The sequence below is a fragment of the Sinohyriopsis cumingii genome, chromosome 3 (assembly GCF_028554795.1).
Source record: "Sinohyriopsis cumingii isolate HCF-2022 chromosome 3, ASM2855479v2, whole genome shotgun sequence".
NCBI lineage: Eukaryota > Metazoa > Mollusca > Bivalvia > Unionida > Unionidae > Sinohyriopsis > Sinohyriopsis cumingii.
In genome coordinates, this window is record NC_142963.1 from 45,580,179 (window position 1) to 45,605,583 (window position 25,405).

At 35.5% G+C, this 25,405-nt stretch overlaps 1 protein-coding gene across 2 annotated transcripts; it reads right to left on the reverse strand.

Moving 5' to 3' along the window:
• Positions 1-8,484: 8,484 nt before the first annotated feature.
• Positions 8,485-24,359, reverse strand: LOC149802785 (galectin-5-like). 2 transcript variants are annotated; one of them, XM_089952217.1, is made up of 4 exons: positions 24,279-24,359; positions 21,183-21,271; positions 12,692-12,755; positions 8,485-10,245 (listed from the first exon to the last, which is right to left on the reverse strand). In XM_089952217.1, the coding sequence occupies exons 1-4, from the start codon at positions 24,282-24,284 to the stop codon at positions 10,129-10,131; spliced, it is 276 nt and encodes a 91-aa protein (XP_089808343.1). In that variant the 5' UTR covers positions 24,285-24,359; the 3' UTR covers positions 8,485-10,128. The 2 variants fall into 2 exon arrangements, with proteins under 2 accessions (XP_089808343.1, XP_089808342.1); XM_089952216.1 differs by having other exon boundaries at positions 12,509-12,755.
• Between the last annotated feature and the right edge of the window lie 1,046 nt (positions 24,360-25,405).

The following is a 25,405-nucleotide window of genomic DNA, read 5'->3' on the forward strand; positions in this document are numbered from 1 at the left end:
AGAGACATTAAAACCACGTTATGCACGGGTATTTTACTCTGACTATTACTCACTCTCCTATGGATTTAAGGTAGATTCCATTTCTAACCGACACTGGTCGTTTTGAATCTTGTCAAGGAGTGGACGTTCTCCATTGTTTTCTTCAGCCGTAGGGGTAAGTGTTAAATTCATATTGCATTTGATATGTGAAGCTTATTCAGGTTTTAATGTCATATCGTGTAATGATGCATTTAGTACTACGCAGATTTGAAACGTTGTGAACTTTGAACTACGAAATTCAAAGTTGCCATTAGAGTTTAATTTATTAGCATATATCTAAAGATTTTTCAGAACCCATTAGTATGACTAGTTTGGTTTTATTGTAGCTGTTCAGGGCTGTGTAGAGCTGTCTGATGTTGTTCAGGGCTGTTTAGGGCTGACTGTAGCTGTTTATTGCTGCGTGATGTCTATACGTATGTGTATACGTGTGTCTGTACACATGGTGGAGCCACGAATGTAGATATAGCCAACACAAGGGTGATGTATGCTGTCTGTACGTATGTGTATACGTATGTCTGTACATGTGGTGGATCCGTGAAGGGTGTGAGCGGCCGATAAAAGTGTGGGCCAACCCAAGGATTCGGTGAAACTGTGGTTCATCAGTTTATGAATCATACGACTGTACGAGTGTCAAGAGGCATATGTTTGTTCCAATTTAGGTTTCAATTGAGCACATTTTCAATTGCATGAGATTATTGTGAATATTACTTGTGTTATGGGAGATTTATGTGAATCTCTTCTCGTACATTGCTTAATATTATTTGAAACGTATTTGCAGTCCATTAGGTTATTTGAATCTTACTTTCTATACGTAAGATTACATGAATCATTATATTTTCGTTTTTCAGTTTGTCACTGTTTGTGTAGAGTGATTGTATCAATCGTATGTTGAGAGCGTGAGAAACTCACTGTATTTATTATATATATATACGTTTGTATTAATTCATTTTATAAATTTTCATCGTCCATCACATTGTGTTTGCGTTATTCATTTAATCCAAAACCCACTCGGTTACAATTCTATTACAGATAATGATAAACCTGTCTGGGAATTTATATGTAGATTTGGCATTCAAGATTAAAAATAAAAACCGTGCATTTATGTTAACAATATTTGCAATATATGCTATTTGAATATATGCATTTGAAACAGTAATAAATACACGAAAATGAAATCCACAAATAATTACAAATTATAATCTGAACACAAATAAGTAATAAGTAAATAAATATTTAATTAGATTCAATGGCATTGATTTAAAAAAAAACAATTGCCCATGAATGTTTACTATGCAGAAGATGATTTAAATTAGCTCTTCCTATTAGACTAACATAAATACCTGTTTATGTTGATTTCTTGCCAACACAAAATGACTTATCATTATGCTGGATAAACGACTGATCACACTTGTTATCACGCCGATTAACTGACCAAACAAAAAAAAGCCACAACAACAAAATAGAATTTATGTAGAAAATAGTTTCTTCGCAAGGAATAAAGTTGTATAAGCATCAACGACTGCGCAAGATCAATTGAATAGTGAACTATTTAAAATAAATTAGCAAAATAAGCCGCAGGTGCATTTTGTTACATTATTTTGTCATTTATTGTTATTTTGAATACCGTTACTTTGAATCAATAGATGTTCCAGTACAATCACGCAGAGGCTATCAAGGTATTTCAGAATATTGTATATATTCCCACAACTAAGGACATAAACCAGTTCTTTATAGGAAAAAAAATTGATATTTATACAGTTACCCAAAAATATATCCAAAGAGATATTTTCAAAACTCTTAAGACATATATTATCATCGTTAGCGTACAAAGCATTCTCATGAACAATGTTGTAAATATTGATTTTAAAATATTTATCTTTTGTGTAATTATTCTTTTAACAAGGGACTGTTTTTCTTGATATAATATGTGGCTGTCCCCATTGTCTTGCACGTATCTTACAAGGAACTCACGTTCAAACTTTATATCGCTATGTTTTGTTTTGATTGGTTTTAAAATTTGAGATTATACAAATTGATTTGATTTAGTTATAATATTTGATGGGCTATGTAAGTCCTAAACACAGACTGTGCCAAATAATGTCGTGGATAATCTTTTCTTTATTTGTATTTTATTTTTGGAAAATTGAAAGATGTTCAAAAGGCTCTATTTCGTGGATGTGGGAATGTGTTCATTCTTGTAAAACATGATCCAAGTGGTAGCTTATACGACCGGGAGGATTCCCTATACACTAATAAGGTATGGTGTTGATCTCTACGAGCCACGGCATCATCTTGTTGAACGAGACGAGGTTATACTGTTTTACTTTCATTGTTGTTCTTGTTTCTCATTCAGTTTGGCCTTACAAACGATCCTTCCAATAAGGTCAGCTGGTCAGTTTGTTTAACTATGTTCGTACAACGAGCATTTATGACAGTAACTGCATCATAAAACCGATATTTTTCCTCAGACAATATTCGCTCTCTTGAACGGGGAAATATTAGTAGAATGTTTGATTCTTGGAAGAAAACTTAACCCTTTGTTGCGCATATCTTTAACACGGGTCTCGGCTATCAAAATGTATATCTTTCTTGAACGAAATGGTATTCATCTACAATCATGTTATCAAAATTAAGACATATTTGTGTCCGTATTACTGGGATCAAATTAATGAGGTCAGTGTACATTGATCTACTGGGTCAAGTTTATGATTAAATTATATATATTTTTTCCTAAAACTAAACTAGGCATTATTATGATTTTTTTTCAGGAATTTTTCTGTTACGAAATAATATACTTGTTTATTCATTTCATAACAGAGGACAGCACACGTTGATGGCAAATAATGGACAGTTAATTGTTCCTGACTATAATGGTAGGATATCATCTTATCATTTATATCATACCTGTAAATGTAAATATATGACAAATATGTTCATTAAACAAAGCTTATGGCTGAAAGTAAATAGGGTCTTTTCAGAATTACATAAATTATTTTGTAAGCAGTGCTGAGAGTTCTGAATCAATGTACAAATAAAACAAAAATGTGTAATTGTTTTCCTATTGATGCCATGCAAGTTAATAGGAATAATTTGTTCCTCTTTTGCACATGAAACATGCATGACATATATGAGGCTTCAAAATGTGTTTATCCAACAACATACAGGTATAAAGAGAATATATGCTTCTCAGTCATAATGTCAGTTTGTCCTGATCATCTTTCCACCTAATTTGTGTCCTCTTACACACGAGTTTGTATTTGTGTGTCTGAGACAGACAGACAAGCAGCACTGGTCGGTAAGGGTGCGTGTTAGATATAAAGACTGTGTAAGAGTACATTTCATATCCTCTCTTTCCCTTATCTGTTTGTTTTTAAGTGTGGTTTTTGAATTGTGTAAAATGCATTAGATTGGAAGGGTATGATGTTTTGATTACAAAATTAAGTCCTCGTATGTAATTTGGTGTCTCTTTAGTCGTGCTTTTTTCAGTTATTATTTCCCGCCACAAACTCATTTTTCAGTCCCACACATAATGTTACATTTCCACATATCCTATGGTAGCCAACAATATTCAAGTTCCATAGCAACCATACTACCATATGTATTGTTAAATCTATATTGGTCCCAGGACCAATCCATTGATGTTAAATTCCCAGGACAGGGGGAACTCGTACGGTCCCTAATTTGCAGTACTCTATCTTCCAAGAGGAGGCTATAAATCACTAATGTTAAAATCTTGTAGATAGCACCATTGTTCCTTCTGTGCTGAATTCCCACAAATGACAATAATCCCCCAACCACCACATTAAATTCGAATATAAATTCCCACAGTGACCCATCCATTTTATATTACCAGAGATTCGTGATACTTGGACTCTTTTTAACACTGATTTCCAATAGGACCCCAGAACAATCCAGATTTGCTTTAATGTTAAATTCCATGGGACCATCCATGTTAAATTCTGGCATGACCTAAAAAAAACTACTATCAAATTCAATTCTCATATAGTCCCATAATCCGCTCGTGTTTAATTTCCGTAGGACTTCATCTGCCCCATATTAAATTCCAATACCGTCCCTACAGTGTCATCATTGTGCAAATCAACTACCAATGCTCAGTTCCAAAGAGACCAGTTGGACCATCATTTTAAGAGTGCATCCATACCATATTATATACTGTAACCTCTACATTAATAATTTTTATTGCATTTGTCCATGTTGTGTTGGAAAACATGAACAGACTCGTGACGATTTTCAAAGCAAAACAAACTTCAGCCAAAAATATATAATGTACTGATCATTGTAAAATAACCTCATAATAACTTATTAGTTTGTGACTTTTGCTATAACATTCATCCTATTTCCAATGATATGTAACTGTACATTTAATTTTTCTCCTCCTCCTTCTTCTTCTTCTTATTATTATTATTACTATTATTATTATTCATGCCATCTTACTTTACCGGACACTTGGCCTTCTAGCAGCTGAAATATTGCAAAATAGAAAATGTCCATGAAGAAATCGATTTCGTTCTTTTTCAAGTGAGTAATGCATATTTTAAATTCGTAAATGAGGCTTTCAGTGCAAGGTTTTGGTTCACACATAGCCAATAGCAAAACACAATGAGTTTGAGAATTGATGTTATGATAATAATAATAATATAGGACTGATGAGACCAGTAGGCACAACAATAAAGCAAGAAGTAAATGAACAACTTAACTGCACTAATGCAGTCCCAGGCTTCCATTCTAGAGCTGACATGGTCAACATTTTTTCATATTCTGAGTTTCGCAGATAAGTGATTTATTTCTCTTCTATCAATTTTCCTTAATGTCTATTCATATTGGTTTAGTCTTGGAATATAGATGCATCAACATGTAAACCAGATCCGTCACCTTGATATAGACTTATAAACTTATTGAAAGATGTTAAAGTAAGCGCGTAGAGAGAAGCAATGACGAAAATATTTAGAGTATGGAATAAAATCAGTGTCTTCTTCATCATCAACATCAATGAAACAACAAAGACAATGACTACAAGGACCCTTTCTAAATGACATCGACTGGTTTCAATGTTTATTACAAATAATTTTTATGAATGACTTGTTCAATGTTTTTGTATCCACACTCCATGCCTGTACAGCCAAATGATTATCCCTATTCTTAAGATTATCCAATTAACAAAACATCAGCAACAAGAACATAACAAAATCGTCTCTTTCTAAACGACATTGACTGATTTCATTGAACTGTACGAATATCGGTCGTACATGTCACAGAATATTAGCTCAATGACATTCTCTAAAACAGACCTGGATTAAACTAGTCTATCTGGAACCATTGGTTTGTACTACCCGAAATAAAAATACTCTCATCCAAATGAAAAAATTGAAATGATTGGAACAAACAGAATGGTAAATTGGTGAAGTCACTGGGGCAAAACATAAACGAGACAACACTCATAAATGTAAAGACTACTTATAATTATCGTTTATTGTAGAACAGTCAAATCCCTTATTATGAAACACAAGTTCAAATTTTTCTAGGAAGCAATATCCAGCCTTAATGGACAATCTACAACAGCTATCACTCTGGCATATGTGCGCATGTCCATCTGCCCATCTGTACCCACATACTTCTATACATCCACACCATAGTTTAATGCCAGTCTTTAATAAATCAAATACATATATTTCCTGGTTTTCCATGTTAGACTATTAGAATGTTTTGCATTTCAAGACTGTTTTCCCCCAACAGTTGTAAATATAGCAGTTTTCCTTCGACAATGTACAGTTATCGAGAAGCAGTCAAATGTACATGTAAAACTACCAAAAGAATTTTCATAATCGATATAGCATGTATTTACATTATGTCCCAATGACTCTTCCTCAGCAAAATCCGTAACACGAGTTCATATCCTCATATCACTGTGCTCTTTATCTTGGATGTGCGAGAGTCTGTCAAAGTGCTCTGTTATCTTGGATGCGCGAGAGTCTGTCAAAGTGCTCTGTTATCTTGGACGCGCGAGAGTCTGTCAAAGTGCTCTGTTATCTTGGACGCGCGAGAGTCTGTCAAAGTGCTCTGTTATCTTGGACGCGCGAGAGTCTGTCAAAGTGCTCCGTTATCTTGGACGCGCGAGAGTCTGTCAAAGTGCTCCGTTATCTTGGACGCGCGAGAGTCTGTCAAAGTGCTCCGTTATCTTGGACGCGCGAGAGTCTGTCAAAGTGCTCCGTTATCTTGGACGCGCGAGAGTCTGTCAAAGTGCTCCGTTACCTTGGACGCGCGAGAGTCTGTCAAAGTGCTCCGTTACCTTGGACGCGCGAGAGTCTGTCAAAGTGCTCCGTTACCTTGGACGCGCGAGAGTCTGTCAAAGTGCTCCGTTACCTTGGACGCGCGAGAGTCTGTCAAAGTGCTCCGTTACCTTGGACGCGCGAGAGTCTGTCAAAGTGCTCCGTTACCTTGGACGCGCGAGAGTCTGTCAAAGTGCTCCGTTACCTTGGACGCGCGAGAGTCTGTCAAAGTGCTCCGTTACCTTGGACGCGCGAGAGTCTGTCAAAGTGCTCCGTTACCTTGGACGCGCGAGAGTCTGTCAAAGTGCTCCGTTACCTTGGACGCGCGAGAGTCTGTCAAAGTGCTCCGTTACCTTGGACGCGCGAGAGTCTGTCAAAGTGCTCCGTTACCTTGGACGCGCGAGAGTCTGTCAAAGTGCTCCGTTACCTTGGACGCGCGAGAGTCTGTCAAAGTGCTCCGTTACCTTGGACGCGCGAGAGTCTGTCAAAGTGCTCCGTTACCTTGGACGCGCGAGAGTCTGTCAAAGTGCTCCGTTACCTTGGACGCGCGAGAGTCTGTCAAAGTGCTCCGTTACCTTGGACGCGCGAGAGTCTGTCAAAGTGCTCCGTTACCTTGGACGCGCGAGAGTCTGTCAAAGTGCTCCGTTACCTTGGACGCGCGAGAGTCTGTCAAAGTGCTCCGTTACCTTGGACGCGCGAGAGTCTGTCAAAGTGCTCCGTTACCTTGGACGCGCGAGAGTCTGTCAAAGTGCTCCGTTACCTTGGACGCGCGAGAGTCTGTCAAAGTGCTCCGTTACCTTGGACGCGCGAGAGTCTGTCAAAGTGCTCCGTTACCTTGGACGCGCGAGAGTCTGTCAAAGTGCTCCGTTACCTTGGACGCGCGAGAGTCTGTCAAAGTGCTCCGTTACCTTGGACGCGCGAGAGTCTGTCAAAGTGCTCCGTTACCTTGGACGCGCGAGAGTCTGTCAAAGTGCTCCGTTACCTTGGACGCGCGAGAGTCTGTCAAAGTGCTCCGTTACCTTGGACGCGCGAGAGTCTGTCAAAGTGCTCCGTTACCTTGGACGCGCGAGAGTCTGTCAAAGTGCTCCGTTACCTTGGACGCGCGAGAGTCTGTCAAAGTGCTCCGTTACCTTGGACGCGCGAGAGTCTGTCAAAGTGCTCCGTTACCTTGGACGCGCGAGAGTCTGTCAAAGTGCTCCGTTATCTTGGATGTTGTTGTTGTTGTTGTGGGGTTTAACACCATTTTTCAGCACACGATAGGCTATACATGGCGGCCAGTATTAATGGTCGAGGAAGAACCCTGGAAAATACCACAAGAAGCTACTGGCAAGCTTTCTCACATACCCACATTGGCCGAATACAATTGCTTGGATGTATAAGAGTCTGTCAAAGTGCTCTTTTGCTTGGATGTATGAGAGTCTGTCAAAGTGCTCTTTTTCTTGGATGTATGAGAGTCTGTCAAAGTGCTCTTTTCTTTGGATGTATTAGAATATGTCAAAGTGCTCTCTTTCTTGGATGTATGAGAGCATGTGAAAGTGCTCTTTTTCTTGGATGTATGAAAGTATGTCACAGTGATCTTTTTCTTGGATGCATGGATAGTGTACTGAGATTACTATTGCTCATTACCAGATATTCAGCTGAGATGCTACTGGATGCTAAAAAAATCCATCCTTGCAAAAAAGTTCTTTGTACCACTTCTTTAATTTGAATCTCTTTGCATAGTTTTTGTCATTTTATCAGCATATTTGTTTCAGAAATATTACTGTATTTGATTGCATCTATCTTCATAAATTTTTTCCTCTACAAATACTGCAAAATTACTGTACTTATTTTGAAATGAGCATGAGAACAAAGATAATAAGTTTATCAATGAACAAATGACAAGGGAATCATGCATAACAGTCTAATGCATTATTAGCCATATTGTGTTGAATGAAAGGCATGCAGTAATGACCTTAAAGTATGGGTGGAATGGACAAATGAATAGAACTATACTGAATGTTAGTATGTTAAATTCTTGTTTGAATGAAATTGACTTTAACAATAATGAATCGGAAAGAATTTATAATGTATAATAAATTACAACAATTATAATATAATAAGTAGCATCTAGGCTGTGAACAGATATTGAGAAAAAAATGAACAAAAACCCAAAAGGTATAGTAATTATGACATAAATTTAATAGTTTTCTTTCTCTATCAGAATACATGTTAGCTACAACATTATTTACAAAGTAGACAGTTAATAATATTATGTTTAAGGCCATCCAAACTCTGTATTAATCAGAAAAATATACTTAATAAACAGAATTTCTATTGTTCACTTGAAGTAGCTGTGGGACTGTGGCTGTTTCGGAAATGAGTTACCCAAGTAATGCAGGTTCACCAATGAACTGTTTTAACAGCTTGTCGATGCTGTAATTGGAACATTTATGCTTCAAACGTGTCAATATTTCGTTGATTGGACTTGGTCTTCAAGTGCTACTGAACCATATCTGCCATAACTAATTTGCTCTGTGCACAAATTACACAATGCCCATCTGACAGCTATTTTCAGCTCTCCTTGAAATGCTTGATAATAAGGTCTGCATTATGAATCGTACCCCACCTCCTGTCTTCAAAAGTATTTACCTGGCAAAGTTATAAGCATGACTGAACATCCCTTCAAACTTACAAAATTTAAACCAAACCTTCTTTTGTCAACAAAAAGTTTATTATTTTTAGACAAAAAAGTCATTAATGGCCAGTCCAATGTTAAGGAATTGCTATTTTCAGCAGATAGAACAACCTGATATTCATTGTAAGGTGCATGTTTATGAGTATGCAATGTGCCAGATACCAACTGATATAACATACAATATTAAAATAAAGGGGATAAAACTAGTGAAAAATTCTCCAAATCATGAAAATGTAATCTAAGTAGACTATAAACTTTATAAGTTTGCATTTAATTATTAGCCACATATTCCAAAATAATGCAGTGTGAATAACTAAAGCTTAATAATATTTTTGTAAAATCCATAATTAAGCACTATTTAAAATCAGTGTTTTGACTATATTTGAAAGGATGATTTAGCTGTCATTATCCTCAGACAGTACACCAAAGATAAAACTAATATATGCTGTCAAATGACTTTGTAATGAATTCACAAATAATATACCTTACAGAAGTTATATTAAATTCAATCATTCTTTTGAATCCATTTACAGCGTGTTTGGATCTCATGTGCATTCGTCCGATAAAACAAAAATAATCTTGCGGTCAGTTAACAAAATTAATCTATTTTTTATTTGTGAACAGCATTTTGACTCGTACTAAAAATATATATATTATGACATGACCTATACATGTAGGGATGGCTAACTTCATGTCTTTGATGAAATAGTTCTCAAATGATTAAACCCTCCTACCAGGGCAAATGCAAGTTTGTGCTGGATGAAACAATGCCCTGGGGCAGTGTGGCCTTCAATGCCCTCCACTCAAACTATACAAATTGACCCCACCCAAGACTGATGCCAGTTGTGTAACCCAGTAACTACAGCTAACGTTGTTACAAAAATTACCAAAAAAAAAACAAAAATCCATGGAGAAACACTAATTTACTATCAATCAATAACAGAAGAATGATATCAATTTCTTAAAAGAAAACAAATGAATGTTAAATGTAAACATATATTAATTGGCTATACATAACCAAAAGAAGCATTGGAAACATTTGACATTTCTTGTAAATGCACTCAGGGTTCTTAGTAGTTAAAGGTTTTAGCTGTTTATCTAATACAACAGCCACAATGCATCAGTCTAATGCAGCTGGATGTGGGTCAGTGTTACATCTCCATCAATCCTTAGGGTGTCTATATTAGACAGTGGCTGAAGTCGGTGATGAAAAGCCAGGATATGTTGGTTATTCACAGCAACCTAAATAAATAATTTTAGCAGAAGTAAGAAGTTCATATTGTGTTTTGTTACTTCCATTTTTTTAATACAATTTTTAATTTATTCTCAAATAATACTCAGTACTAAACAAAAATATTTACTGGCACTCTGAATTCATACTACATATCAAACTGTTCTAAACTGAAATTAGTTACTGCCTTTGTTCTTTATAGCTGAGTTGTGACAGATGATTTTCACATATAAACGACTGCTGTTCTGATGTTGTTGCTTTTTCTCTACAAATTATGTTCAATGAATAGAAAAGTATTTTAAAATTCGATATACATCTTTTAACAGTTTTGAAGAATATGCATAAATTACAGTTTTTGGGAGGTAAAATAGACAGACAGCCTGCAGGTTTATGCAAGAGTGTATATGTGTACACGAGTTAAAAATACAGCAGGGAAATGAGAAAGAAACATGACAATATGACCAGTCTGCAAAATACAAATATATCTGAGATTTAACTTTGTGTTAGCAATAAACCATTGAGGAAAGACAAGAAAAGGGAAGTCACCTCTGTTCTGACAATGGCTGCCATCAACCAAAAAGTTACTTATCATTTTCCTTTGCGATTAATTTTAATATATTTATCTCAAAAGTATATGATATTTGCCAATCTTACCAATGCTCAGTACACAGACAACCATAAGCGAAAATCATCAGGACGTCCAACCTTTTGCCAATTAAGCACCAAGCTAACAAGCAAACGTTTTACACAAAATTCTAAATGTTTATCAGCCTAAACTTAAGAAAACAAGCTAACATTAAATTCATGTACCTCAAGTTACTTACAAGTAGAGTCCAACTGCAAACTACACAGACCCAGATCTGTCCCTGCATTATGTGACAGCAAATCATGTTGTTTGCAGTTGGGCTTGACTAATATGTACGTTTATATGGGTCATTTCCATATAATGGTATCTGTTCTATTTCTGCTATTGATAGTGAAAGCTTTGATCATGTGACATGGATTGTATACAATGAACTGCTGAATGTTTAACTACAATAACAATAATAACCACAAACAGAAACCAATGATGTCTATAGTGGGCTGATGGTGAATATGGCCACTTCACACACAGGTGACCCCAATCAAATCCAACAAGAGGACTAGTGGTAAACGGCAGTCACCTTTTAGAGGTCACTGCCATCCCACCTCTGTCAACATGGGTTGGGTTGGAGTATCAGGCTCAACCATGCCATATTGAGGATGTGAGAAAACATGCCAGAAGCTTCCTTTTAGTCAGTGGTTCTTCCTTGTGTTTTCCTAGGTTCTTCCTCTATCAGAATATAGTGGCCACCATGTATAGCCAGCCTATCATGTGATACAAAAAGGTGTTAAGACCACAACAACATAAAAAGAAACCAATTGTAATCTGAAATAAAAGTACTTCTTAGTAAGTTTGGTTTATTCCCTGATACTGATTTAACAAATGTCATTTTCAAATACCCATCCTCTTTACATACTTTTGCATTTAAAACAAGCATGATATAAAACTCTTAAACAAGGAATGTGATCTGGGGTTTTACAAACCAGTGTCAGTGGCAAATAACGTTTTCTAGCCATTACAGTATTCATAAACATTTGACATAAAATATTTACATCGGTCACTTTCATAGAATTTGTGTACAAATAAACATCTAGCCCCATATAACATCTTCAAGGAAAAAGGGCAAACAGAATATTCCTCTTGAGTAAGGTTACTGTGTAGATAAGTGTTTTATGAAGCAGAGTAAATTTTGAAATGAAAACAATATATTAAATGGACAGATGGATCAACAACTGAAGAGCCAGACAGATATCCAGTGCTAAAAGGAAAAAGAGTGCCCTGCTTATTAAAAGTATCATATGCTCATTTACATGAGTCCAAATGCAAACAACATAGATCCTGATCTGACATTACATGATGTGGTGCCAAATCAGGTTCTTTGGTGTTTGTTCAACTATTTACTCCTAAAGAACTGCGTAGACCCAGATCTGCTTGCTGATTATGCAATCACAGATCTGGGTCTTTGCAGTTGACATGACTTATAAGGAAATAAATACTGTATATTTTAAGCTTATAGCATGCAGAGTTTGAGTTAAATATATGGCAAAAATGGCTACATTTTACTGAAGGATTCAAAAGAAAAGGACAATTACTCTTGAAAGCACTTGGCAAAAATGGTGCAATCCAAATGAAGATGAGTACTGAAGATCAACAGCGTGTGAAAATGCCTAACTCATTTTATGATTTATTACCTTGAACTGGTGTGTGTCAACCAATATTATCATGTCAAAGGGTGCATCTGGTATGAAGGGGAAATGCAGTTCTTTTGGGGTGAAGGGGAAATACGACGTAAATCTTCTCTCTTTTCCCCAAATACCATGCAACCTGTAGTTACAAACCAAGATGTTTTTGTTACCACCAAAATTAAAGCGTACATCAAATGCCAGCCAAATGTAATCTGGCTCATAGCTCATTCCATTTTGAAGATAGATGGTAAATCTGAAAGTAATGTACAAGAAATTAAACTATTATATTAATCCAAAGTATGAAAAGATTTTTTTCACATTAAAAAATATGCTTAAAAATATATATATATATTGTTATGTATATTTAATTTAATTGTGTGTGTGTCTGTTGTTTTTTTTAAATTTATATCATTACATGTTATTGGAATGTAACATTGTTTGCTGGACTTGACCTTGTCCAAACTTGAGTCCATTTCTGCTTGACCTGATTGACTTATTTTAATTATTTTTATTTCATTTATGTAAACAACTAATAACAGCTTCATTATTCTCTATAAGTATGAGCTTATTAACTGAATTATTCTGGCAAACAATAAGTGGTAAATATGTCGATCAGGGACAGGGTTTAGAGATTCTCAAGTGAATTTTATAGGTTACTGTGTTGTAAGTAAACAAGGCTCATTAGACCATTCTACAAGTTTATTTTCCATTAGGTAATGGTTGTTTTTAGAAAATGCTAATGTGACCTGAGGTCAAGCAGAGAACTATATTATCTTGTGACTGTAAGGATTTTACCAGTTGTGCTTTAACATCTAGCACTTTAAGTTGTATTACGTTGTGACCAGTTTGGGCTGAATTTTATTATCTTCAAATTATTAAATTCAAGAGATTATTTTCTCTGGAAATAGAAAAGTGCACTGACAAAATTCTTGGATAAAGACATTCATTGGAATTGATACTGATTTCAAACCTGGAATAATATTTGTTATTCAACAAGAGACTGTTGACACATCAGTATTTTGTAGGCTATAACAGACATGTCATCGCCTTCAATTCTGGATCTCTTCGGGACTTGAACTGAGTTTTATTCAGAACTTTTCATTACTAGGACTTGTGTTTTTAATTCTCTGATCATTTTTGGATTTAATTCACAATACCGTAAGTTCTTTTTTCTCATTTTTCACTTTGTGTTCTAGGGAAATAAATTATTTGTTAAATTTTAAATATATATATATACATATATATATATATATATATATATATATATATATATATATATATATATATATATATATATATGTACACACACACACACACAAGGAGAAAAATGTTTGAATTATCTATTTCTGACTTTAAACATGAAAATCGTAAAGCAAAAGTTACAAAATCAAAGAATATGAGAACATGAGATATTTTTTATGCTTTTATCGTGCTTAATGAAAATACATGTATATGCAGAAAAGTAGTCTCCTCTTCACTAACCAAGGTTCCAATTAATAGGGTAACTTGTCATAACTTTAGCTAGCAAAGATGAAGCAGGCCAATTGTTATATTTTCCATGGTGGTTTGTGCTGAGTTAAGCGATTTATAGTACTGCATGTTTTAAATTGGAAATAAACAACCAAGTCAGCATCATCAGTTGAAATCTAAATGCTGGTGTAGATAACATTTCTCTTTGGCCATATGTAGCAATATAAATACAACTGAGTAATGGAGGGAGATTTAATTTCTTTTAGCGTGTAAATGACAGTGGCTACAAGAGAACATAATATAGTTTGATTTTTATCACTGTTACACATTTTTATAATATCCCTAATATTAATTTTACATATTATGAGATATTACAGAAAAAAATGATTTCATGTCAAAGATACATACTCTAAAATGTACTTATAGTATTTTGTCTATCAAAAAGCAAATGTTATGGATATTTTTGCCTTATCTCTTTGCAGTAACACCCAAAATGCTTAAGATTTAAGCATGATATTATTGGAAAAGTAATATAATTAAATGTGACAGATAAAGTGAAGCCCCCCCCCCCAATAAATGGCTGCCACAGAATGAGGTTCTTAACCAGCTTCTGAAACATTTGGAAATACAGCTGTACAGAGGAAAATGTACTAGTTCTAAGTGCTACCAGCAACTAATGAGTTTAATAAATATTACAGCAAACTAGAACAGTCAATATTCTAGGTCTATGTGAAACCATTCTGATGAAGATACTGATGATTTGGCTCTATAAATACAGGGATTCAACTTTAAAAGAAAAGACAGGGAATCCATGGAGGGGGTGTTTTTCTCTATGTAGACAGTTCTGTTAGTTATAACAGACATGTTGATCTATTGGGGAGAGAGTATCTGGATCATAGTAACCCTTGCCCAATCAAAGCCAATACTCTTATGTTCAGATTACTGGCCACCTAGTTCCACAGCTCAGATTGGATTTATAGCTTTAAGGTGCAAATTCAAAAAGCATTACTAAAGGAAGATTTAGAAACTATCATATTAGGTGATTGTAACATTGACTACGTGAAAACTCCACCATTAACATGGATAAGTAACTTTGAAACTTACAACTTTACTCAGTTAATAAATACCCCAACTAGAGTAACAGATAAAAGTGCTACTATCATTGATCATGTCTGTTATAACTAATAAACCTGAAAACATAAGTGAAATTAATGTGCCATTGTATGCACTGAGTAACCACTACCCAGTCTGTATAACTAGACATGCTCTGAATCCATCTAAAAATGGTCAACACATTGAAATGTAATACATGGACTTGAAACAGTTTGATGAGGAAATGTTTTTAAATGATTTAGTTGGCAAACCCTTCCAATCCGTCTGCAATATAGCTGACGTCAACACTGCCTTAGACAAATGGTATAGCATGTTCAATGCAGCCTTAGACAAGCAGCAGCCCCAAATAAAACAAAAAGGGTTCAACACCAAATTACACCCAAGTGGATTACCCCTGCAATCAATGAGGCTAGGCACCTAAGGAATAATTTCCACAAAAAACAAGACATGAAAAGCTATAGAAAGTGGAGGAATAAAGCTAAGCACCTGAATATTAATAAATCCTCTGGATTGGATGGTATTGGTCCACAAATTCTTAAAATTGCTGCACCAGTAATAACAAAGTCATTAACGCATATCATAAACTTAAATATAATGAGTGGTAATTTTCCAGAAAAATTGAAATGTGCAAAGGTTACACCTATCTTTAACAAAGGAGAAAAGGAGGATCCAGGAAATTACAGACCAATATCAGCTCTACCTATATTATCAAAATTATTTGAAAAGCATGTAGCCATTCAGACTTATACATTTTTTAAACACTCTCTATTTCATAAAGCACAATCAGGATTTAGAAAATACCACTCATGCCAAACAGAAGTTACAAAATTAACTGATCTTTGGCTGAACAAAATGGATAATGGACATATGACTGGGATTGTTTTCTTGACTTCAAGAAATCCTTTGATCTTGTTGATCATGAAATTCTGATGGAAAAGTTGAACTGTTACAGGTTCAACAATCCTTCTTTAAGCTGGTTTAGATCATACCTAAACCAAAGGTCTCAACAAGCATTGGCAATATTAGCTCTCAAACTTGCACTATTCATTCAGGCGTTTCTCAAGACTCAGTTTTAGGCACTCTCCTCTTCCTTATCTATATCAATGATCTACCATTAAATAATGAATCCACAAATACAGATTTGTTTCTAGACGATGCAACCTTGTATAAATCTAGTTCTGACACTGAAGTTACCCAAATGAGATTAAACTAAGACCTTATTTGAGTCCAAAACAAGGCACAACCAAATAGGATGGTAATTATTGAAGGTAAAAAAAAAAATGTATGATTTTGGGGATATCACAAAACCTACACAAGTCAGGGAACCCAAAACTATCTCTCACAATAAATAATCATCCATTAAAAAATGTCAAACAGGAAAAGCTTGTAGGTGTGTCCGTAGATAATAATTTATTATGGGATAACCATATTGATAAGCTTTGTAAAACACTGTCATCCAAAATTGCCCTACTCAGCAGAATCAAGAAATATTTACCTATGGAAACTCGCAATCTATACTACAAGTCATATATTCTTCCAACATCAGATTATTGTTCAAATGTGTGGGGAAACTGATAAATAAGTGCTTGACTAGATTTATACAGTTCAGAAACAAACAGCAAATTTTAGATGCATCTAATGATCATCCCTCAAAAGCACTGTGTACAGAATTCAAATGGTTCACAATATATGACAGGATAGAGTTTCACAAGGCAGTTCTTTTATATAAATGTCTACATGGAACTGCACCAGTGTATATTCAGGACTTATTCAGGCTTTTTTCAACACAATACCAGTTGTGATCAATATCACATGGAATACTCTGGTACAGTTATGTGGAACAAGCTTCCACTACATGTAAAATCTGCTAAAAATATTACAGTATTTAAGAAGAGATATCATGAGTATGTATGTGTTTCTAATAGATAATGGAATTTAGTATTTTAATACACATGTTAAAATACACAGAAATTATTGCCATCTTCATATAATATGCATTGTTATACTTGCCTTAAGAGTGTGTGTGTGTGAGATTTGGATTTTTAATGTCGCTTTAACAATTTGTCAGTCATATCACTACAGTATCTGCGGAGTAACAGTTTTATAATGATGTCTAGCACTGGGGCATCATGCCACAAACATGTATCATGATCTCCCACCCACTCACATTATCCTGACACCAGGCCAACCAGTCCTAACACTAACCTCTTAATGCTGAGTGCCAAGTGAGGCAGCTGTTAGTACCATATTTGTAAGTCTTTGGTATGACTCGGCCAGGGATAGAACCAACGACCTCCCGCATCCGAGGCAAACACTCGAACCACTAGACCACTGGAGTGGTTGATCTACTGAAATATATTCATTTGTATACCTGCCAGGAAATCGGACATGTTTGAACAGAACATTGGTATCCTTCCATATAAAACATTGTTAAAATTAATGCTGATAAAGATGGAGGGTGTCCCTTCAGGTGATAATGATAGTTCATATCTACATTTTAAGAGGGCGTCAAGGGAGAATAGTCCTTGACTAATGAGTCACCCTCTATAAATAAAGTATCATCATTATTATTTGTATTATTATTATTATTATCTGCTTCCTGATAAAAATTTCAGTTTCATGATAAAATACAAAATCTTTAAATTAAAAAAAGAAAATGACTGCAAATGCTGTTTTGGGGATTTCTTTTGAAGCATAAAAGATTATTTCCAGTGGTGGATCCTGTAATCAAATATGTGAAACTGTCTTGCATACCTTGTTAAGTAGGTAGAGTCATTTAGGGTATATTGTTCTGTGAAGGAATGTAAAAGTGTTTTCTCTTTTAAAGAATCATGGCACTGTGCTTGATTTATAAATAAAATAAGTCAAGAAAAGAATAACTGAATGATATTCAGGATGTCATAGTGAAAACGAATTTACTCCCATCCATGTATTCATGAAGGAATGAATGGGAATAATCTTGTTTTATCAGCAATTTCACTAAATCTGAAAAGTGTCTGAATGAGCAGAACTAAATTAATAATTAACTGATTGTGGTATAAAGCTGTACATATTCACATATAAAAAATTCCAATCTTTTAGGATCAGTGACATACAAAGCAGTATCATATCTACTACATGGGCCAGCTAACAGCATAAAAAGCAGTAATGTACTGACTCAAATCTGAATTCATTAGAACATTTCATTACTAGGACTTCTAAAATTTAATTCGTGGATTATTCTTGGATTATTTTTGGATTTGATTCTTAAAAATGTAAGTTCTTATTTTTTCATTTTTACATTGTCTTTCCAGAGAAATAAATTATTTGTTAAATTTTTCAAAGCTTGTTGTTTTCACTCTTTCTTTTGTTACTGTTTATTGGAGTGTAAACACATAACATAAGACAGTAATGTGCATGCGACATGAGCCAGATGGCCAGATAGCAGTGTACATGGCAGTAATGGACCTCATTCCATTCATTCATTCAGTCACATTGATCCAGTCATGGAGATGACGTCAAACCAGCAGGACCAGAGTGCCAGCCACATAATGAAATGGGTGGAGGCAAAAAGCAGGATTCAATTGCTGCCATGTGTCGCTATTGACTAACCAACAAAAAGAAGAAAAACGGAGCATGGCTACATTAATGTGACAGCATGCTGGCATATAGCTGACAACTCATTCAATGAATTAGACAACAAGAGGCCTTCAAAAATTGTATAAAAGGAGAAAGTAGCAGGTGAATTGTAGCATACTAATATATCAGTGAAGAATTCTGCCGGATTAGAGTGGGAGGCAAGCCACTTGGAGCAAAGGAGGTAGCCATCATGTTACTTTGGAAGGGAGCCCAGTGGATGCCATAATTAGGCTGCGAATAGTGTTGCATGGAGGAGTAGTGAGGAAACCCAAACGTTCGACAGGAGGCACAATTCCTAAGAAAAGCAGCAGCCACTGAAAAAATTATGGGAAACTAGCTATTAGAGAAATGCAATTTTACAACATCGAAAAAAAAATTTGACATCCGAAGATCAGTGCTGCCAGTGAATTTGACCTGGGAATAAATCAAGTTGATACCAAGATTGCCTGACTGTATGGGGTTTCCTTTAGGTTATTGAAAACCCATTTTAATAATTCCTTATTAATTCTTTGAAATCAAAATTCAGCCCTTCACATAATGCAGTCAAAATTACATAGACCTTATATATATTATATATTTGAATGATTAAAAAATATTATGAGTTACTTAGTGGGTTTGATTTTGGAGATGAATATACACTCTGTGCTCAAAATTCCAACATGAATGAATCAGTAATGAAATATTTCAACTCTAATTGATTTATCTAATTGCACAGGTGGCTTACACAGTATTGGTAATAGGGGTTGCTCATCTGGAGAATAGGGCTAGATTTGACAAATATATACAACCCTGGCACTTCAAGCATGTCCCAGCTGATGTTTGGAGCTCCTGGCAAGCACTCTCCCAACTCTCCACTTTCAGACAAGCAAAGACAAGTGTGTGGGCCATGTCCACTCATCTAGTAAACAAGTGCCCTGAGGAGCATGTATGCATGGAACTGGGGTGGTACATGTGTGTGGTTTTAATCCTCACCAGGCATCTCATGTTTGATACAGACAGTATTTTAATGAGTATGTGTTTGTGGTTCAATTCCCACTTATCTTAAAATGATTTCACATGTAGATTATTTGTCCCAAAACTTCTCCAATTAAGTAGCATACATTGTATGCATTAATGCATGAAGTGGTGTGGCTCTGATTCCCCTCTAACATGATAAATTAAGTAGCCCAGTGTGTGGGCATAAACTAGCCAGGCAAGCCATTTTGGTAAATATGACTCTAATCTAAGCTTAAGTAAGTAATGTACCTATTACATGGGCCAGATGGCAATGTAAAAGGCAGTAAGGTACCTCTACTACATGGGCCAGATGGTAGTGCACAAGGCAAAAATGTACCTACTACATGGGCCATTTAACAGTGTACAGTACAAGGCAGTAATGTGCCTTCATCATGGGCTGGTTCACAGTGTACAAGGCAGTAATGTGCCCACTACATGGGTCAGATAGCAGTGTATGAAACTAATCTACCTACTACACAGGCCAGTTAGCACATATGTTGAAGAATACAGAATGAAGGTTTAAAACTGAACTTAAAGAACTCAGCTTTTCATGCTTCTTTTAATGCAAAGTTCAAACTTTATGTGATGTTCATTCCATCACAAACAACAACAAAGGAAATGTTTAAAAAGAACAAGTGCATGCAAGTGTTCCTTCTGATGACAGTTTGAACTGACCGCTCTGGTCGCCTAAGTGGTTAGAGCATCTGCCTCAGATGCAGGAGGTCGCAGGTGCAACTCCAGCTGAATCATTCCAAAGACTTATAAAAATGGTACTAGCATCTGCCTCGCTTGGCACTCTGCATTAAGAGGTTAGTGTTAGGAATGGTTGGCCTGGTGTCAGGATAATGTGACTGGGTGGGACATAATGCCACATGTTTGCAGCATGATGCCCGAGTACTAGACATCACTATAAATTGCCAAAATGCTGACACCATCGAAATATGACTAGAAAATTGTTAACACTATCTAAATCACATACACATGCACTGTTTGAATTGTACTACTGTAATTACATTATGCATCACTTAACATATATGAGTAAATGCACAATCTTTCCCAGACAATTTATGATATGGAATATTGCTGAAGGTGACACAATGGAACTGTCTCCATCCAATTAAAAGCTATGCAGTCATGCAATTGACCATGTAAAGTCTAAGTGGTGGATAAGAGTTTTTATGTTCTGTCTTTGATAACTGAATTATCTTCTTCATTTAAAAGTAATCCAATTAGGTCAAACAAAACAGGTGTGAATTGATTAGTTGCCTTTATTAGTTGCCTCTCATGACATGAATGAGGGAACATTGGGTCTATTCTGCATCCTCAAGACCAGACAGGGAGAACATAATGATATTAATCATACAGTATTATGATTAATGATATTGGTTGTACTCATGATAACTGCTGTATGGGCTGTACATAACACAAGAACATGAGTGTAAAAATTACCAATATACTTTCATACCCATCTGTATCCACTTACCTTGTAGGGTTGGAACTTGGAATTCCACTTATGAAGATCAATCTGCCAGGATAAATGCAACCTGGGATTGTTTGCACAAAGGGTGTTGGCTGAAACATTATATTAATGTTTAATTCAATGGGTGCTACTAAACACTACAAAGACAGAATGACGACAGTGCAAAGACATTTAAAACTGACAACACTGGAAAATATTAAATGTTGATATAAAATTTATAAATATAGATATATATAAGAATAATAAATGTTTGTATTATGTATGTGTTGAGTGCATTTTTTTTCTCTTCTGAATGTTTTTTATACTCAACATTGTAATGAATTATGGTAAAGATTTAAAAATATCTTTTTTCTAAAAAAGATGAATCTTCTCCATTGTTTCTTTTTACCCTCATTTGTGACCACTCTGGTAGCCTAGTGGTTAGAGAATCTTCCTCTGATGCAGGAGGTTGTGGGTTTGAACCCTGGCTGAGTCACATAAAAGATTCATATAAATGGTACTAACAGCTGCCTTGCTAGGTGCTCAGCATTAAGCAGTTAGTATATGGACTTTATGGACTAGTGTGAGGATAATGTGTCTGGGTGGGACATCATGCTACATCTGCATGTCTGCGACATGATGCCCCAGTGCTAGACATCACTATAAACTTTCACACTATAGACATTGAAGCGATATGACTGCAAAATTGTTAAAGCTAGATAAAAAATCCAAAACACTCACACACCCTCATTTGTGCTTTAGAGGCCCCCAAAATTTTATTTCACCCCAGTTTTGATACCAATTTTTTTTTATTAATTCAGTCTGACCACCAGTTCTGACACAGAGAGGATTTTTGACTCTCAGTCTTGAGTCTGTTGGGGGTACTCTGCTTCTGATCATTATTTGTACCTTGTTTCATGATTTAGAGAGCTTTCTGAAAAGTAGTAAAGTATAATATAATATAATGATGACATGGTTTACACACATTTCAATGTATTACTGCATCTTTATGCAAATGATACATTAACTATTGCCTATGAGAAGGACTTGCAAATTATTGTTAATGCTTTTCCCGACTTAATGTAAAACCTGGAAACTTACTGTCATGTTTAAGAAAAACAAATATTTTTGTTTCTGGTAAGGGATGGTAGGATAAAAACAAACATAATTTTATATTTGGTAACAAGAACATACACATTGGATATGCGTACAGCAAATTTACTGTTGCCAATAAGAATTTAGTCTTTACAGCAAAGAACTCAGTTTTTATTACGCAAATGCATTTACATTTGTATTTAAAAAGTTGAATGTCAACTTTTTATAAACTTGAAGGATCGTTTATTTTATGTATGTATTACAAATGTATTTATGTATGTACTGTGTCAATGTTGCATGACTTACACACAACTACATGACAGAAAGTGGTTAACATCACTGACAGTACCTTATAAACGATAAAATATGACTTTCCTCCTGCAATCTGTCGAGAACTGCACTGTGATAATTGTACAAACTGCCATTATCATCCAGAATGAACTAATTACACATGTAAGGGAAATTCGCCTAGAGAAGACTTACTGTCTGTACTCGCTTATAAGTCAAATCAAACAGCAAATAACAAAGATCCTGATCAGCCATAGCATAATGCATCTGCAGATCAGGGTCTATAATGCTTGTTCCACTGATTAGTCCTGACAAACTGAACCAACCCAGATCTGCCAATTCATTATGTGATGGCAGATTTGGGTCTGTGCAGTTTGCAGTTGGACTTGACTATAGGTGGATATGGCAAGTCACTGTCAGTCATACCATTACATGAAGCATGTGCCTATTTCTTACAACTATCATACTGTACAGTACCTAACACAATTTTCTGAACAAACCATGATTCAACCCTGGCCTTTGTACGTACTCAGCCTGGCATGCTTTATAAATAAAGAACTGTATCCAAATATATATTCCAGATACTGAAAAGGAACATCAGTATCAGAGAATACAATAACTGACAAATATTATTCTGCAAATGTGTACAACATGACTATGAAGGGTTAGTCTATATACAGCACAAATGAATGAATGCATGTTTAAAGAATTAACAATTCTGTAGCTGATTTACATTTGACCATCTAGCTGCCTGGTGTAATTAGCTAAGGATTTTTGAAGTTTCAGCATTATCAGTATGTGATAAATTGTTTAGCCAACGTGATTTGCGGGCTACACCCCTTTTATCATTTTATATTAAAACATGAAAATGTTGAGGTGTGAATACTTGCAAACAATTAATTGGTATTTTCTTTTGTGTGATTGTTCACTAGTGAGAAAGCTTTAGAAATTGTGCCACTCAACTGATATCTGAAGAAACAAATTACAGATGGGTTAAGAGATATATTTTATAACCAACATTCTTAAACCATCCTTGTGCTAATGCTATGTCAATGAAGCTCAAGGCAGCACCTTTCTACTACTTGTGATTGTAAACCTGTGTTAACGTGTGTTAAGCAGATTACGGTAGAACTTCCCTACCGTACCGTATACATACATGTAAGCAGTACCGGATTTACCATTGTGCTTAAGTTTTCTTAAGCACAGGGCCCGGTTGGCCAGGGGGCCCCATCTTCCTGGCAAAAAAAAAAAAAAAATTTACGATGAATTTTTCAAATGTTTTTCAAAAGTCAAAACGTCCTAAACTTCCAGAGTATGTATGCCTGACTACCTGTGTAGGCCTACTGGGCCTACCTCTTTCAGGGCCCAAGTAAGGAGCCTCATAACTAGCACAGGGCCTCATTTGTCCTAAATCCGGCACTGCATGTAGGTAATAACGGGGAGAGCAAATTTAATATATCTGTAAACTTCTTTTAGTACAGGTCCTAATATTAGCATATATTCTGTAAAATAATGTCTCTTCTCCAGATGAGGCATTTCATATGTAGAAAAATTATAAATTCTACTGAGTTTCAGATAATACTCTTGAGGAAGTTAATGCAAATATAGGCAAGTGCTTTCTGAATTAAAGATAATTAGAAAAATATATGAGTGTCGGAAAGCAAATTACATATCAATATATACCAGTAAATGTCTTTTTGTTTTTGTTTTTTACTCAAGAAAGAGACAAACTTTTACCGTCATTTGATACAGGCAGGAAAACGATAATGACGTTTTCTGATTCTGTATACTCTCAAAAGGAGGCTGAACTACTACTTCCTCGAGGTTTCCTGGATACAAATGAGCAAACGCAAGTAAGTATACCGTAACCTCGCTTGACATGCAAAAGGAAACGAGTCATGTTCTCTTTAATAGCCTGTATCAAGAAATTTCCAACATTTTGTCCAATCCCGCTGTAAATAAATGCATAAAATACAATAATGTTACTTACATGGGGCAGGAGGGGGTGGCAACGCAATTTTTTTCAAAATCCGCCGGGGGTGGGGGGAACAGGAACTGCAACAATTTTGTTACAGGTGAGACTCCTAATTTTCTTTGTAACGAACCCCTGTGCAACAAACTGCTATTATAGCCTAGCATCGGATAGAAACTTTCATAATCATTCAGCTGGTGAAATCGTACATGATTCAAAAGTTGTTATGCTGTCCAAATTCCTCGAAGCACTCGTATTATAGTCCGATAAATCAGCCCCCCCCCCCCCTTTCTGTGTCAATACTGATGGACGACCGCTAGTCAATATTATTAAAGATGTTGCGCTGATCTCTCGGCCTAATTTCATTATTGACAGTGATACAGTAAACCTATCCTATCCTAAAAATCGCCCCACCTCCTGTCTTCGAAAATATTTACCCGGCACATTTACAATCTAGCTAATATAATTTAATCCCTTTAAACCTAACAAAACTTTCAAAGCAAAATATGTTCCGTGTGCGCCAATTTTTTTTTTTTTTTTTTTTTTAAAAAAAACGGAAAAATAAATTCGTTAACGGTGAGAGCAAATATAAAATGCTATTTTTAGTAGACGGAGAAGTCGAATGCACAACGTATGATGCATGGCTCGGACGCGGATGCTTGTGCTGGTAAAAATAAAAGTCGATGCATTTCTACTGTTTTACAACGTGCAAGTTACCAACCGCTATAACTAGTACAATACAAATAATGGCACGAGACTAGAATGAAAAATATCGTGGTACTATCCAGTCATCGAGGAATATATAGTTTATAAAAAATAAAAAAAAAAAATAAAATAATATGCCACACATTCCAAATAATGTTAATTAAATGTTACAATTGTTATATTCAGA

What these genes read in the sequence shown, in the direction of transcription:
- LOC149802785 (XM_089952216.1), bottom strand. An exon ending in CCAAGTTCCAACCCTACAAG is followed by an intron (nt 12,756 to 21,182) that starts GTAAGTGGATAC and finishes CATTACTTTCAG; the next exon opens with ATTTACCATCTATCTTCAAA. An exon ending in TTGACACACACCAGTTCAAG is followed by an intron (nt 10,246 to 12,508) that starts GTAATAAATCAT and finishes TTATTTATTTAG; the next exon opens with GTTGCTGTGAATAACCAACA.